At 39.4% G+C, this 18,269-nt stretch overlaps 1 protein-coding gene across 1 annotated transcript; it reads right to left on the bottom strand.

The window, feature by feature from the left end:
• Nucleotides 1-456: 456 nt before the first annotated feature.
• On the bottom strand, nt 457-11,717 carry LOC140952791 (organic cation transporter protein-like). The gene is made up of 11 exons (XM_073402239.1): nt 11,659-11,717; nt 11,086-11,368; nt 9,095-9,241; nt 8,234-8,514; nt 7,117-7,362; nt 6,505-6,639; nt 5,542-5,621; nt 4,368-4,476; nt 4,189-4,261; nt 3,555-3,757; nt 457-2,831 (listed from the first exon to the last, which is right to left on the bottom strand). Exons 2-11 carry the CDS (start codon nt 11,350-11,352, stop codon nt 2,777-2,779), a joined length of 1,596 nt encoding a protein of 531 aa, XP_073258340.1. The 5' UTR covers nt 11,353-11,368; nt 11,659-11,717; the 3' UTR covers nt 457-2,776.
• Nucleotides 11,718-18,269: the final 6,552 nt, after the last annotated feature.

Here is an 18,269-nt window from a genome sequence, read left to right as displayed (position 1 = left end):
ATAGTCGAGGAGTAAACTAACTTGAGACGATAGTGAATGATAGTGAAGCATTCCAAGCAGTGTGGATAGATAACCGTCTCGGTCTGTCAAACAACTCTACATATCTAATTTGTGGAGTCTACACAGGCAACACAACTTCCCAAAAGTTTTCAAAATTATCTTGATGACTGCTGCGAGAAAATTGTAACCAAAGCCTAAACCAGGTTCCTAGAAATAGGTGATTTTGATATTGACGAAGAAGTCTCCGTTCAGCCACGAGTAGTCTGCGTAGCAAGCGTTTCTGTGTGGTTTCGAAGCAATTACTCGCCCTATTTTTCGCGCGGTCATGGACTCTCGTTAATTCCTCGTTCTTCGCTCCGAAAGCACACGGGTCCACACGGAAACGCTAGCGCTACGCAGGCTAGCCACGAGCTCCTTCTGTCTCTAAAAAAAGCTGTCATCTTCAGGACTCCTACGTTTGACAAGCCAAGTGGCTGAGTACACAACTCAGCCACTTTAATTGACATTATTTTTTGTAGTCCAGATCAATCTTTAGTCAACCAATATCTGAGGCCCTGTCGAAACGTCGAATTTCACGTGTGCAGAACTTAATTTTATATTCCTATTTTAGTCGACTAAAATAGTTAAATACGGCATTTCATTCAAACGTCGAATTTAAGTTCAACTGTCGATTCAGACGGTCGAACTTTACATGTGCTGAACCTAAACCGAAAAAAAGTAAAATTCACTAAGTTACTAAAATTCATGCATTAAGATCGGCACATGTGAAATGCGACGTTTGAATTAAAAGTCGAACCTAAGTCGAATCTTCGACTGTTTCAGTCGTAGATACGGCAAACGTCCCACTTCACATGCATTTAACTCTCGCGTTAAGTTCGGCACATGTGAAATTCGACGTTTGTACCGGGCCTGAGTTATCCTTAACTTTAAAATTATAACCTAAGCCGGCTTTCGGCAACAGGCCTCAAAACGTGCTTCACAACTAGACAAAATTCTTATTCTTCAAAAAAGCGCTTCAGTTAAAGTATTTTTTTACCGAGGAGAAAAAGGTCACGCTATATTTCCCTTCATCAAAAAAGCACCAGGTACTGAGTTTCCAATGTCACCTATATGTTGAATCAATATGCACCTTGCGTATAAAGTCAAAATTTAAATAATATAACGGACTGATACACTCGTACAGAACGAGGTCAGCCGCCAACGGTACCGTTTTACAATACGTTATTAGAACTGAAAAAAACTTCGTTCTCTAATTTTAGAGCCATAGCAATCCACTTAAAACAGCTTTTAAAATACTACAAGTTTCAGGAAAATGATTGCATGAGATTCTCCTGCAGATCTTAAAGAGCAAAGACGCACTGTATCTTATCAAATCTTGAACCATCTAATCTTCCCCACCAACCTCTAAAAAGACTTTTTATATCCTCCAGATTAATGCCATATCAAAGTAATAGCTAAATATACATCTAATTGAACATTCAGTCATGTACTACATAAACTATAATTGTAATGTAATGATCTCATAGCTGACCGTCAGCCTTGCTTTTTTTACTGTTTGCTTACAAAAAAAACTTGCTGGCTAGATCCATTGCTAACCGGCACCATTGTTTCGTACGTAGGACCTTGTCGGCCCTTACTTCATCAGGGTTTCCTTACTACCAACCTAAGTTAGCACAATCTGAGTAGGAATTTGCGGGTAGTAAAACATTTAATTTTTAAGATACAACCGACAACTCACGTTGTTATATTGTTGTTGTTACTTTTGTTTTACGGCCCAGACCGTGGAAAAGGCGGAAGACTGGGACGAGGACTTAAAGATATATTGTTGCAGACGTAGGCCAGTAAAGGAAGCAGGGGACATTCTGTTAATGGTCAGAGAAGAGGTCAACCATTTAGGACAAAAACCACCAATACACGTTACAGTTCCAACAGAAAAAAAAAGTGATAGCACAGATTAGATAAAGAGAACAAAAGGCCCTTGTCTTTTCGATTCGTTTTCGTCACTGATTTCAAGTTCCTAAGATAAGCAAGCATTTGTATTAACTAATTTCACAAGTTACTTTTTAAAGCCACTGAACCCGCAAACATGTTAAGACTTAATTTAAGAAATCTGACAATCCTAAATCTACAGGCCAAATTATTGGAAATGTCATTTTCATGCCGGAGGACATGATAGGGTTTGATTGGTGTTGTCACCAACTTATAAAGTCATTCAATTGAGAGGAGAAGTCGTTACGTCAACTTGCCATGGTGGCAAAACTTCTGGATGACAACAAAACCGAAAAAATCAATTAAATTTGCACTGTTTTGAAACTTCACCGACCTTATTCAAGTTCAATTAATTTGTCAAATGTTCAAGGGGGAAATTCTCTGGGCTCGAATCCGAAAGGACAGTATCAAGATTTAGAAAAAGAAGAAGTAAATTTTTCTGTTGTGTTCATCTAGTTCATAAAGCGGGGGCGTGTAATTAGGAAATTTCATGTCGCAATCGTACAATGACGGCTAAGAAATGTACAAAAAAGCGAGAGGAACGTGCGGAGTTGTTGATTTGCCAGTCTAAACCTACTGCTTTTTTGCCAATCTCGTTGATTAAGCTCCCATTGTTGTGATCCAAAATATTGCTACCATAGTAACGTGACGTCAAACTTCTCTCTATTTCTACCCTGACTTATCTGCCATATAATCTACAGTCAAACTTTGCTACAACTGACTCTACTAAATGTATACCTGACAATCATGTCTATAACCCAAGAAGAGAGAAAAAGGTATTAAATTTTCACAGTAGCTGCGTTTCAGCAGATGGCGACTGCGCTTCGTCTGCTTCCTTAGACCTAAAAAAAAGAACGTAATTTTAGTGAATTATTCCAGGCCAGTATCATTTAATTTTGTTTCTGGAATTACGTGAGAGTTTCACCGCGATGCGATACACGTCCACCAGGTATCTCTAGGTGTCCTAAGTGTATAGCTTGTGCTCATCAGTTAAATCAATAGGAAAGACTTGGTGAAAATTCGTATACGTAATCACAAACTCATGATTGAAACTGGAAGATATAATCAAACTTCCCACAACGATAGATTCTCCCCTGTTTGTAACTCTGGTATAATTGAAGATGAATTTCATTTTCTCTTGCATTGTCCAAAGTATTCAATTCCAAGGGAAACATTCTACAATCAAATCCAACAAAATTTTGCGATTTTAATCTGCCGTCTTGCACAGAATTAATTATTAAATTGATGAATTCACAGAATTTTTCTGTAAATTCACATTTTTTGAAATTTGTCCCATTATATGTAATGATTTAAGTTACAATTTGTTATCAAATCATACTGATGACACTTGATTGACCATTGCAATCATTGCATTGTAATATCATTAGTATACATTTTAACTTTATCTTAGGAAGCTTTAATTTGCAATACTGTAACTACATATAGTCACGCAAATAACCTCAAGGTTGATGGCGCTAAATTAAATTATAGCTTGTTTTGCAATTCATGCTCAACACCTGATCCTTGATTTCTATTGAGATATTCCGGAGACAAGTAAATCATACCTGAAGCAGTGTAATGGGCAGGGGCGTGGTTTTTCCATACAAATGATACCGTAGAATTCTTTGTCCTGATTGATGTCCTCCACGGTCTGATATGTTTGGCATAAGAGAGTCTCGGGAAGAAACAGGGCTACCAAACCAGCGGCTACCGTCAGACAGCCGAAAATAACCATGGGAAGAGTCGCGCTCATTCCCGGTAACTGCGCCTGTGTTTCAAAGTGAAATTACTGAGTTTATTTTAGGCCACAATTAAGCTGAAAAATTTAAATGCTTTAGCTTTCACTGCAGAATCTGTTTGTCAATTGGCAAAAAAAGACGTTTCTCAGTAGGGCGCGCAATTGTTTTTACTCGCTTGATAGCTTTGTTGAATTTTTAAAAAGTCGAGGAGTTAAGGCGAGTTAAAGTGGGAGGGAAACCAACGGGGGTAGCGGGGCGCGGGGAGAGGGGGAAGAGAGGAGAACGTCCCTATATTATGGGTTGCGTTTCCTACTCTCCCCAGTCTTCCTCAGAGATAAAATCAAAGATGGTGTCCACACGCGGTATTAAGAACATAGACGAGCAGCTTTCGCTGGACCAAAATTTACACCTGCATTGCATTCTATAAAAAGGATTATTTTTAGACAAAAAATGACCTTACCAACATGACTATGTAGGGAGCGATAATGGATCCCACACGAGCACTTGTTGAACAAACACCAATACCTTGATTTCTAGTAAAAATGAACTCATCGTCAATTTCTTGATTATAAATAAATATATATATATCCTTCAAATAAAAATTAAAACGACAAACTGGCAATTCGCACTTTAAATTACCTCAGTTCTGTAGGGTACAACTCACTGGAATACAGGTAGATATTTGAAAATGAGCCGCTGGCCATGAAACGACCGATAAAAGCTAAAGCAGTAATAGTGCCCTTCTGATCTATTAGCAGGAAAAAAATTAGTCAAATTAACATCCTTCGAGGAGAATTTCCGTTTAACATTACAGTTCTTCTACTTATATGTTTTCTTCATAGTCATAACATTTGTTTACAAAACGATTAGAGTCGACTAGAGAAAATGTTATAAAATTACTGAACCGGAGAAGTCTCCCTAACTGTCTTTGCATACTCGTGATTTGCGCTGGCCATAACACACTCTTGATCGTCCAAGCGTAGATTTGAAAAAGTGTTGAGTATTCCCCACTTCAGAAACTCAAGGTAGAATGGTTACCAGCTCTGGGTGCAGGGATTTCTGGTATCGTTTAGGTAGACAAGCGCGCGTTCACTCTTATAGTACACGTTCGTCAACATCTGAGCATTTGTACAAAAAACAATCTGCACCTAATATTCAAGCCGGACAGGCCTTTAAAATCTGGAATGAGATACCTACTAATCTCAAAAGCTGACCCAAAACTCTTTTAAAAAACTATTCACAATTCTAGAATCTGAAGACTCCTATGTTGAAGTTGATGCGCTAATTAATAAAACGTACAATTAGTTTTTAGTTCAGTTTATAGCTTTCCTCTTGACAGTATTGTTCATATGCTCTTCTCCTTCGACATTAAGGTTGCAATTCATTTGTAATTAGTATAATGAATAATTAATTTAAGTTCAGTTTATTGCTTTCCTCTTCGCATATTATATTTTGCTTTACTTGTTTTCGTTTGTTTGTTGATGCGCACATAAGCTGCACAAAATTTTATGTTAATGTATATCTTCTGTATTTTCAAAATTTATATCTATATAAGAAAGTTATCTCTGTACAGTCTGGCTTGCCGCGATTAGCTCTGGGCTATCTGCTAGCCAGCCTAATCATCCCTGTTAAATTGAAGTAATTATGATTAGTCAATGGTATTCTAGCAACCATAAACCAATCATAAGTAACGCTTGTCCACCAAAATTATCCCAGAAATCGTTCCGTCGAAAGCTTGAAACCATTCTCCTTATAGTTTCTTTAGTGGGAAATTAGAGAAGTCTAAACAGTTTAATTAAGAACTATAATTTACCTTTGGGAACAGCCAGGACCAGTAAGCAAGTCAAGCCACCTGCTATCATCATTGCTGAATGGGGAATGCGGCGGCCAAATCTGTATTCATGCAATAATATTAGAACAGTACATGCATACATAAATACTTTATTGTCTCTATCTACATAACACGGCTACTAATCTGAACCTTCTTAAACCGAAAAGATAGTTTCTAAAAAGAGCTTTAAATTCAGCGGTGCTATACTTTGGAACCATCTCTCGAATGAAGCAAAACTCGCCGAGTCAATCTCTTCATTTAAGAAACTTATTAGATTACCGTAGTTAACTTTTTAAATGACTTTTTGTAATAGCAATGATTTTAGTAGTATTATAAGAAATTTTAGTATTATTTTAGCAATTTAAAGTACGATTTTTACGTGTCAACACGCCCTCCATTCAAACCAGCCGAGTGTTATTGGGGCTACTGAGCGCGTATCCCTTGTAATTTGACATTTTTTTTAAAAAAAGAGTATTACCTACCCTCATCTCCTCACCATAAGGGCTTTTCAGCAACAATCATAGCATTATTTACAGTTAAACGATGGAAGGGTGTAAGAATTTTTTTAACTAGCGGGAGATGGCTAGTTGAAGAATGAATGAACCAACAGACAGAAAAAAAATACCATTAGAAGAAAAAAAGAAAACGAGAAAAAAATGAACGAAATATATAATGGAAAAGGAGAAAACAAAGGGAAGAATTAAAAAGGAAGGGAGAGTAAGGGTCACAGAAAAGAAGTGACTAAGGAAGCGAGAAATCAAGGAAGCAAACTAGTAGTTAAGGGGGAATTAAAAATGTGAATATAAACGAAAGAAATAGCTTAGAAACTTTAGATAGATATAGAGGCGAATCATGATGGATCGATGAGAGAACGAGCAAGCAGATAGGTTGCCATATAAGCAGTTTCGTGACTTGCGCACTTATTTTCGCGATTAAGCAACTTACTTTTGAAGAATAACCCAGCAGATGAGATGGGTTGGAACGTCCGAGAGGTACATCAAGAACAAGTTTAAGTAGGGACTGCCAGACAAGCGGCTTATGTACAGCAAGAAACCATAATAAACCAAGCTGATAACCAGCCTATGTGAAATGCAGACAGATACGTATTATTTACAACAACTGGTGTTTAGATAGAATATGGATATCTTGTTTACCTACTATTGCACTTTGTTAATAGCGACGGGACAGCGAACTTCAAACTAATCGTATATGAACTCCCCTGAATGTAACTTTCTACTGTTGTTGATAAGCACATAATAAAACGAATAAGGTTGGTGTGTGATAAGCTATTATGTGAGTACCTCGAATCTGGTTTGAAAAATCGTACTTGTACTCGTACTAAACGTCTCAATCTCGCAGTCTTAGTCTATTCCTATAGTCCTTATTGATTAGAGAACCACAGTGGAATCATCACTAAAGTTTTGGTAGCCCCCTCCCCCCCCCGCTCCCCCCTCGCACCCATTTTGACATTATAAAATAAAGCTTAAGGGAGAATGCTGCCCACATTTAGAAACGGATTCAAGATATACGAGAGACACTATGCAATTTTGAGCTTACCAGTTAAAGCAAAGAATGACGGTTCGTTTGCGCAAGCGCGGACTGCGAATCAGATCCAAGAATGACCTCCTACTGGAGCTGTCAGCTCTGGATTCTACCTCACTCTGGTGATATTCTGTGAGTTTTGTCATTATGGAATCTGAGTCCACGGACAACGAAGTCTTGCTAGCGTACTTCATCAAAACTGCATGCGCCTGAGCCAGATGACCTTTAGCAGCTAACCATCGTGCAGATTCAGGAAATACCCTGTGGAAGGAATCCAGTTGTTTATAGTACTTATAGTAAGAGAGTAATAACGATATTTTAACCGTATTGTAATATAGGCCAATTACAGGTTACTCAAAAATTTGACCTTCACTATACCTTTAACCTGACTGAAATAAAGGTACTGTGGAAAAGAAGATTGTATTGTCTTCACTTATTCCAGGTACGATTTCATAACTGGAACAAGTCTATATGGGGCTCTGCTACCATTTAAGAGGGCTACTCACGTCTAATTCATAACAGCACAAACCAATATCATGAGTTGGAACAAATACAAAGACTCCGTCGCATTTCGTCATGACTTGAAGAGCAAGGCTTCAAATCCAATTCTCCTCTTTTAAACAGGTTAAGTAAATGTCATGGTGCAACTATTAATAAATATATGACGCTATAATACGGAAGTTAAGATCAGCAGTCCGCGCAAAAAAAATCATCTTATCCTTTGTTGATTTGTGTGGCTTATATCATCTTGCTAACATCAGTAACACACTACTTCTCTTTAACTGGACGCGATGCTCGTCTGTTATGTTTAGTTGACGTGTTCACCTAGTTCGTACAGATTACATTTCTTTTGTCAGGATCCTGCTTTTGTATTATTTTCCTTATTAGTATGTAAACCTCTCTACAACGGCCACCTTGGGGACATAAGAAAGTGGACGTTCTAAAAAGATGGCTGTTGTGGTTTAAGTATGGATTATTTGTCCACAGGGACAAAAAAAGTGGCTGTTGTGGAGAAGTGGTCGTTAGTGGAGGTTCGACACAGTTTCTGTGAGTGCTCACTGATTGTGGGCACCCCTAAAAGGGCCTCGCTGTAGATAAGTATATTTATATTTGTACATGTCATACAGCTTACGTATAAATAGAGAAGATAAGAAGGGGCGGGAAGCTGCAAAGTATCAATAACGTCCTCCAGTCCGGAATGAGGTAGCCAAGTAATGCAATCAGACCAGCGCCAATAGTCCAAAACAGGGACTGTATTTTGTCAGCTCGGGTCCTGTAGGTGGGGCCAAAAAGTTCGAGAACAAATACGTAATGAGCCACGAACAATCCGACGGCGAAGGCAGATGCGAAGAAACGGAGAAAGGCGAAGAATGACAGGCAGTCGACGAGTGCTGATCCAAGACTGAAAATGGCCTGAAAATTCCAAAATAAAATGCATAGAAAAGCAAACCAGGGAAAACTTTAGCCTCGTTCCCATCTGCAACTGTAAGGCTATTGGCGTTTTTTTTTTACAGAAAATTGCGCGTGCAACTAACTTGCGGAAACCTGAAGTGCCAAAATTAAGTAATACGTAAGGTAAGCTTATTAAAAAGTCCTTTCAAAATGAAGAAGGGCCTGCACTCACATGCACAAAGGAGAGTATTCTAACAATTAGCTTCGATCTTGTTAGAGAAACCACGGTGTTACGTTCGGAAATTATCACTGAAAGGAGGAGAAAAGGGTTTCGGGGATATGCTCCCCAGGGATATTATTAATTATTAGCCCTCGGAGATGTGGTTTTTAGTATTCTAAAGGGGAAATAAAAGTCTTTTACTTGCTGAAAGACTAGCCAATTTTCGCTTAGTGCACTATTCACTAGGCTTTTTCATATCTGCAAGTTTAAGACGTTCACAGTTTTAGCTGTGGGGCTCCATCGAGCCCGCTCCCCCCCCCCCCCCCCCCCCTCCGAAATACCCCTTAAATCCGCTCATGATTCCTTTTTTTGTCAACATACCAGAAATACAGCACATAGGTAAATACAAAATCTTCGTCCGAAGAAATCGGAAGTTGCTCCAAACACCAGCGATCCGAGAAGCATTCCCGCTGAATAGGCCGCCTGCACATTAGCCCCAGCAAAGGCTCGGTCACAAATAAGATTCCACTGTTAACAGGAAACAACCGCACTTGATTAGAAACTGTTACTTAAGCCAACAACTAAGCCTCCCACGCAGACGTTCTTTTGCCTCCTCACGCAATCCTGAACGCGTGACGAACCCCTAAGAACGTCTGCTACCAAAAACTGTGATGATCTCGTGTTTAATAGTTCACTCGCAGTTCAAATCTCCTCTATTGATTTTTAGCATTTCTTGGTTGAAAAATAGTGTTTTTCAGTCCAGTTCAAGGTACACGCATAATGTGATTATCTGGGAGGCAATTATTGTGGTGGCCATCGTGTTATCACCATTATGGGAAGGGAAACTAACAACTGACACGAGCAGCTGTTTCACTCTTTTTGTTCCCATCATTCCCCTTTCGCACACCTTGCTTCACGCTCTGGCGCGTCTCGCGCGTCTACTTAGCCTTGGGAAAGCCTGTAGAGGAGGCAGTTGAAAATTTAATAGAAAATTGGGGAGTCCTAGCATTTTTTCCGGGTAAAATAATTCTGTATCCATGCAAACGATTTTGAAATTGCATTATTCAAGTTACTTTAAGAGGGATGGTATGGCATTCCATGCTTTGACTCCAAAATTAGAGAAGGAAGATTTTTGTACTTCTAATCTTGAAAGTCTAATGTAAAAGTTAGCAGGCAGTGACCTCGAGCTGCTGTACGAGTGTATATTTGATATATCCTTAAAGAGCTTTTCAAAATTTGCTGAAATATATTTTATTTCTTTGCTTTATGCATGAGATTGCAGAAGGAGTAAGCACGTAGGACACTTAAAGGTAAAATCTGGTTTTTGAGGAGCAGAAGAATAACACGATCTTTTCTACTAGGTGTAAAAAGAGCACTAATAGTGGAGCCAATTCATGAAGAATAAGAAGTCTCTGCCCCCAAGAGATTAGGCCATACTCAGTTAAATAAGAACCCATCAGAGACTTGAAAACTGGCCTGTGTACAGCCGCTCTATCCCCTCAAAAAAATCGCTGTACACAGGCTACTTGTAAGCTTGCTACAAATTTCGAAAAGGAATAAAAATGGCCTTGTAGTCTGCTTACTAATTTTTAATGCAGCAAGATCAATGTGTTGTTTCCAGTATTTATTATTCTATGCCCACGGATTTAATGATGGCGACCAAGACAATATTTCAATTGTGTCATGGAATCAGAAAACGAATTCCAGCTTAAGCCATTCTTCGCTGTCACATGGTGTATGGCACCTTATTCAGTTTAATTTCCCCATAGTAACATTCACATCGCTAAAAAATCTTATTGGGCAATTTGCATCCGATAAATATTGAATTACTTCAGCATACTGAGGCGTCAATTTCGGATAGCACAACGCCTTGTTAACGCTCCATGGGGTGGAAGGGGGACTATGAAATTCCAGCCACACTGATGGGGGGAGTTTTGAAAATTCTCCTTCTTCCTCAGTCGCACGCGATCACTATTTGGGTATTAATTATAAAGGAATGCGAGGGCATAAGGAGTGATGGGAAGGAAAACTAACCACTGACACGAGTAGCTGTTTCTCTCTTTTTCCTTTCCATCATTCCCTGCTTGCGCTCTGCGCTCGTTCCTATCATTCCCCTCTCGCACACCTCGCTTGTTTCACGCTCTCGCGTGTCTCGCGCGTCTACTAAGCCTTGGGAAAGCCTGTGAAGGAGGCAGTTGAAAATTTAATGAAAAACCGAAGGGGTCCAAGGTAAACGATTCTGTATCTTCATATTCCCCAGTATCCTTATTGAATGGACTTTCGCTTAACGATAAATCATAAACAATGGTATTAATCATCAGTAGACACGTATCAATGCATCATTGAATTATTATTACGAAACCGCCTCTCACCTCACTGACACTGCTGGTAAAAGGACCATCAAAGACGTATTCAGTGCAATTAGGACAACATTTGCTGTCCTCACATGTCACGTTAGGTGTCACGCAATGAAATCTTGGCGTTCCAGAAAAGAATACAATCCCAATAACTTGCAAGGTGGAAGGGATAATCACCAGTGAACAGGTAGCAACATAAAGGAATAGTTGCCAACGACCAAACGCGCTGATGGAAGTTAAAATTTCATCAAAATTCGCAGTCGTCTTTTTAGCGTGAGACATAGTGATGGTTTGATGCCTGAAAGAAAAGGATCGGATATAAGTTAGGCCAGTCAGGTGGCCACTGGAGATAGGACTTTACACTACAGGAGATTCAAATGGCTAGTAGTTAGCTTATCTAGGCGGGTAGTGAGGGAAAAACAAACAAAGGAAAGAAAGACTTGCACGTGAGCCAAATTATTTAACAAGCCATCAATACTACAGCTTATGGATAATCGATTCCGTATCAAAATATTCTTAAATATATGTAAAATATTCAGTTATATATGTTGAGGATATAAAATAAAAAAGGAACGAAATATTACTTACAGATGTTCAGTCGCTGAACAATAGTTGGTGGCTCAAGATATTTTGGTCGTCTTTTAGATCTGCAAGAGAATCATGATCTCATGTAAACGATTTCGAAATTGCATGATTCAAGTTGTTTGAAGTGGGATGGTATGACTTTGCAAGTTTGGCTCCAAAATTAGAGAAGGAAGATTTTAATTTGTATTTCTAATCTTGAATGCCGGTCCAGTGTAAAAGTTAGCCGGCAGTCACCTCAAGCCGCTGTACCAGTGTATATCTGATATGTCTTTGAAAATTTGGAATATATTTCATTTCTTGACTTTATGCAAGAGGTTGCAGAAAGAGCCAAAAAATAGAAAACCTAAAGGTAACATCTGGTGTTTGATGAAGAGCCCGTTAACGCGATCCTTTTTACTCGCTGTAAACAGAGCAGTAATGAAGGAGGCAATTTTTGAAGAATAAGAAGTTTCCAACCCCCAGAGAGCTTAGGCCATACTCATTTAGCCTGCGCATGCGCAGCCATGGCGGTTTTGGTTGGGCGCGCGAAAAAATAAAGGCGGGCTCCCGACAACGAGCCGCCATGCTACACAGGCTAAACTCATTTCAATAAGGACTCATCAGAGACTTGTAAACTAGCCGCCATCCTCTCTCAAATTAAACAAAAAAATCTCTGTACACAGGCTACTGGTAAACTTGCTATAAATTTCGAAAAGGAACAAAAATGTCCTAATCAAACAATAACCCTTGTAGTCTGTATGCTAGATTTCAATGCGGCAAGATCAATGTGTTGTTTCCAATATTAGTTATTCGATTCTGTGCGAACGGATTTATTGATGGCGACTCAGACTTTATTTTCTTGTTAAATTGTGTCATGGAATCAGAAAACGAATTCAAAGCTATTGTTTGTTGTCACGTGTTGAAGCCACCTGATATCACCATAGTAACATTCACATCGCTAAAAAATCTTATTGGCAATTTGCCTCCGATAATATTGAATTGTGATCAGCAAACTGAGGCGTCAATTTCGGATTGCATAACGCCTTGTTATGAATCCTATCTAATGGCTGGAATATTTAACAATTATTCCTCGAGCCCGAATGGGCTCTGAGTCAATAGCTCATGAGGCCGAAGGCCGAATGGGCTATTGATTCAGAGACCATGAGGGCGAGAGGAATAATTGTTTTAGTAAAATCCAACTAATTGGTCAAAAATATCGAGAATAAAAAACTTTTAGCTTGTTAAAGCTAGACTTTAATCCTTTTTTGCCGCCAAAAAGCCAGCGCTTTTCGCTTTTAGTGGGCTATAACATATAGCCTAGTAGTAGCTCAACCAATCAGAACGCAGCATTGATAATAGACCACTAGTTGGATTTTACTAAAACCGGTTATGCAATATATGTTCTGCATCTGAGACAAATTCTCGCTTGTTTTCGGATATGATCGGGCCGGGTCAACCCCTCAACTTCTATCCAGGTTTTACTGACGCCTACGTATATGGTCTTTATGGTCTTCACCGACTGATTAACGACGCTACTCGCATCCCTCAGATCCGTCACCGAGTCAAGAATTACATACTCTACTGATAAGGTAGTCCGAAGAGGAGTAAGGAGAGCATGGGCTGGTCCAAATAATATGTAATGTGACTCAACAAAAAAAAAGGTTCTTAATGCCTGACAGTCATGCTACTTAGTCACGCACATGTGCGTTCAAGACTTTGATTCAGATGATCGAGACATAGCGAAATTGAGAGTAATGCGTTCAAAGAATGCGCCCAGCGTCCTGCAAGGTTTCATCAAGACTGTCCATTTTTACCGTATTTCTAACCATTAAAACTTCATCCCAAAATATCTCGATAACACTCTTACAGATTTCGCTTAAACTTCACAAACATCGAGGCGGCTGTTGGAGAAAAAAGCTCCCGATTTTGGAAGAACAGCTCCCAGTGCCAAGAAATACTGCTACAAGTAAAATAGGTAATGGCGTCATTTCGTTGCTATGACAACTCCGATGTCATCACAACCCTGATCATAACAAATTTTCGTCTTTATCTAATACAATAATGGTGGCATTTTTCCAAATCTTTGTTTATGGCGACGTAGTTTGGTGCTCAAACTTGGGAGGTATTGACCCTGAAAAACTGTATCGAGCCACCCTAAGACGTTAAAGTAGTTACAATTTGAATATGCTGATTACAACGATTTCAATCAAAGCTAAATGTGACAGAAGAACAATGAGGCGTTAATTTCCTTTAATAAGGTATAAGGAATATTCCACTATCCGTGATACCGCCGCCTCTGGATCCTAGTACAAGATTAAGGAGGCGATGTATATAAACTGGGAGAAACCTATATCTAAATCAACATGTGATATATACCAGTATGCGTTAATGACCAAGCGTGACGCCAAGTGGCCTGGATATTGACCAAGGCATAGTTCCTTTGCGATTTGATGGTCTTTGATGGGCCGGAACGAGGTAGAGGTCCACAAAAACGGAAAAAAAGAGGAGGCCACTGAATGTCCAGTAATTTTACCAAACAAGCTTGGTCAGTAAGGATTTATTATATCGTAAGAAAAATACCTTTTCTTGTGGGATAAAACGGGAAATCACGACCCGGCAAGATAGGTTTATGTTGGCAAAGTTGGGTTGGGTAGCAGGATTCGTTTCATTTTGCCCGCGAACCATAAAATAACAATGCTTCATAAAACAGAATGGTCAAGAGAAACAAGGACATGATCACACAAGATAAATCGCTTTCATATTTTAGCAACTGTGTGCCAGAGACTTTTCATGCATCTCTTAAGTAAATTTAATTGTTGTCACATGGTGCAGGTCAACTAATCATGTTCCCCATAGTAACATTCACATCGCTAAAAAATCTTATTGGGCAATTTGCTTGCGATAATATTGAATTATAATCAGCATACTGGGGCGTCAATTTCGGATTGCATAACGCCTTGTTATGAATCCTATCTAATGGCTGGAATAAGACCAGTTATGCAATATATGTTCTACATCTGAGGCAAATTCTCGCTTGTTTTTAGACATGATCGGGCCGGGTCGGATCAACCCCTCTTGTCCGATTCAGGTTTACTGGTCTTCACCGAGTGATTAACGACGCTACGCGCATCCCTCGCATCCGTCACTGAGGCAAGACCTACGCTAACTCTACTGATAAGGTAGTCTGAGTAGGACTGAGTATGGAGTGGATAGTCTCGTCCAAACAATAAGTAATGTGACTGAAAAAAAAGGTTCCTTATGTCTTTACGTACATGGGTGTTTGGATGCATGATCGAGACATGGTGACATTGAGAGTAATTCGTTCAAAGAACCCACCCTACGTCCAGCGGGATTGGGCTAAATTTAAAACAATCTGCAACGAAGTGAACAGTGATATAACGATCGCAAAAACAATTATTGCTACAAACATTCATCTCAATTTCTATAACTAATCCAACCAACCTTTTCAGATGAGTGAGTCAACAACACTTTTCCACAACACGCCCCAAACGCTTGTGAGATCCAGTCGTTAACAAGTGTTAAGGTCCTTATTTAAATACATTAATGCCTCAACATTACTAAAAATTCTCCATTCTAACGTGACTGGATAATAATCAAGTGTTTTGACGAACAAACTTAGCCAATCAAATACAAATGGTCTGCAAGACTCTGCCAGAATGCCGCTTATCTATCAAATTTGCAACTTTTAATCACAATGTCAATATGGTTTCGTTTAAGTAATAATTAATGTTTTTCATTAGGGCGGTTGGCCTAATAGCACAACACGATATGAATAATACGCTACAAAGCAAAAAAAGAAACAAAGAAAGAACAAAGGAGCCCGTCCACAAAAGTGTCATTGGGAGCAGTGTGTTGTTTGAACCTATTGTTCAATCAGAAGACGCGTAAAGCCGCGTGAAGATGCTTCAGAAATCACGCATAAAATTTTTGAGCTGCTTAAACCGTTCAGTCACTGAAAACAAAGAGGGAAAACAATAGTCGAGGAGTAAACTAACTTGAGACGATAGTGAATGATAGTGAAGCATTCCAAGCAGTGTGGATAGATAACCGTCTCGGTCTGTCAAACAAATCTACATATCTAATTTGTGGAGTCTACACAGGCAACACAACTTCCCAAAAGTTTTCAAAATTATCTTGATGACTGCTGCGAGAAATTGTAACCAAAACCTAAACCAGGTTCCTAGAAATGGGTGATTTCGATATTGACGGAAAAGTCTCCGTTCAGTCACGAGTAGTCTGTGGAGCAAGCGTTTCTGTCTGTGTGGTTTCGAAGCAATTACTCGCCCTATTTTTCGCGCGGTCTTTGGGTCTCCTTCCTCGTTCTTTGCTCCGAAACCACACGGAAACGCTTTCGCTACGCGGGCTAGCCACGAGCTCCTTCTGTCTCTTAAAAAAGCTGTCATCTTCAGGACTCCTACCTTTGACAAGCCAAGCAGCTGAGTACACAACAACTCAGTCACTTCAGTTGACACTATTTTTTGTAATCCAGATCAATCTTTAGTCAACCAATATCTGAAGACCTGTTTAAACGTCGAATTTCAAATGCGCCGAACTTAATTTTATATTCCTATTTTAGTCGACTAAAATAGTTACATATATGAGGGTATATCTATGACAAAAATTCAATAACCTAAAAGTGAAAAGGGTTAAGTCAAATCTGAAATATACCGAGTCAAAGTTGGTAAAACAAAGACCACGTTAAAAGGAAGAAATACTAAAAAAGCCACTATCATATAGGTATCACGCAGAAAAAGGCATCACGCTAAAAGGCAACACGCAAAGAGGCATCACGCAAAGATCCAACACGCAAAAAGGCATCACGCATCTTACCCTCTGAGACCAGCTACAGCGAAAGTGAAGTCTTCTGAGACCTCACGTGATTTGAATGGATATCTAGAACCTCTGACGCATCTGTGTACAGTTCTTAATATAGCAAATGAGAGCTGTATTCGAAGCCAGGAAATAACGCTGGCGTAGGGTTCATCGTTCTTAGTCGAAAGCTTACTTGCGAGAGTTCTTAAAAAGTTCATACCTTTACCTTCCTTTAATCTCTCAAGTCTCATTGGGCTGTTTCTCTATCTGGAATTAAAAAAAGTAAGTTTTAAGAATCACGGGGGGTAACAAGACAGAATTGCAAAGTCAGGCTTAAAGATCGAATTGATGATGGTGACGATGATAATGCTGATGATGGCAATAACGATGACGATAATGATGCTGCTGATGATAACGCTGATGATAATGATTATAATAATGATGATGATGATGATGATGATGAATGGTGATGCCGATACTGATGATCACATTGATAATAATGAGCCTTTTTTAATGTGTCAAGCAAGAAATTAATACATATATTACAGAGGACACGCGTAAAAAAGGCTACTAAACCGAAACACAGATCAACCTCGTTCCCTGGGTCCTCTCCTACCCGGCCCTACGAAGCGAGAGACCATGGGAACGGGGTTGAACAGAGACCAGTTTTGTGTCAGCAGCCAAGTGTCGAATTACACTCTTGTAAAACAATGGACAAAAACGTCTTCTTTAAGTATTGATGTTATGGAAAACTTGGTTTATGAATGGAGTAAATAAAACGATTTAAAAATATACGTATCAAATATATATTTTAAATTATATTTTTTCGCGTTGAACCCTAAACGAGACCTTCACGGCTAAATAAGATGGCGTTTTGCCCAGAAAATGACACCCTGAGTGAGACCAAAATCCGAAATTTACACCCCTAAGCGAGACGACGAGCATCCCCGCCCCTTTCATATGCCCCCCCACGGCGCTTAATACGGGGTGACCGCTTAATACAGGTAGCAAGAAATACAATTCAAAGAATTCGATCTCCAGTGCTGATCAGATCAGACGTTTGACCTCAAATAGAAACATTCATTTCCGGCGTTTTAATGATTTACGAAAATATACAAGGAAATCAATTGTTGTACCTTGTGTGTTACATTATTTGAAACTGACACCGACCGTTGGAACTTCGCAAATGGTGACCGCAACCGCTTAATAGAGATGACCGCTTAATTGGGGTCGAAATAACAGTAGACAAGGGAAGCAATTTTCGGGACTTTAAAAAATCGACCGCTTAATAGACGGTGACCGCTTAATACGGTACCGCTCAATACAGGTTCGACTGTATTGCATTCCTTGCAATAAGTTATATGAAATAACTCTAAAGAAAAGGTTTTTGTGGGAGCCCGAGAAAACAAACTTCAAAAGCTTCAAATTTCACAAAATGAAATCTTACGCGTGAAGATTTTCACCTGTGTTTTCTCAATTCCTGTGAAATTTGAAATTTATTTTCTCGTGCTCTCATAAGAAATTGTCCGGTGTTATTACAGCTAACTGATTACATCTACAGCCCTTAAAAAGTGTAAATAAGAATGCGATAAGGCCTAAAATATCCTGGTTCAAGACTTTTTTGTCCACTGTAGTGTACGGCCGCCCCCTCCCGACAACAAAAACTCGGCGATGGGGGAGGGGGTGGCGTACACAGGCGACTTGTCTCTGGTGTCGGTCTGCAGTCCGAGAGACGTCTGGCCCAGCAAAAGCAAACTAAAACAATATCTTTCCAGGTAGGAATCACCGCAGTAGCAAGCTAG

This window comes from Porites lutea, chromosome 11 (genome assembly GCF_958299795.1).
Source record: "Porites lutea chromosome 11, jaPorLute2.1, whole genome shotgun sequence".
Taxonomy (NCBI): Eukaryota; Metazoa; Cnidaria; class Anthozoa; order Scleractinia; family Poritidae; genus Porites; species Porites lutea.
The sequence above is the reverse complement of the archived record's forward strand: the minus strand, read 5'-3'. Positions and strand labels throughout refer to the sequence as shown.

Coding starts and splice junctions, on each gene's coding strand:
- LOC140952791 (XM_073402239.1), bottom strand. CDS start 11,352: ATGTCTCACGCTAAAAAGACGACTGCGAATTTTGATGAAATTTTAACT. Junction 7,363..8,233: donor CTTATCTTCTCTATTTATAC/GTAAGCTGTATG, acceptor TTCCTTCCACAG/GGTATTTCCTGAATCTGCAC. Junction 3,758..4,188: donor CTCCCTACATAGTCATGTTG/GTAAGGTCATTT, acceptor TTTGAAACACAG/GCGCAGTTACCGGGAATGAG.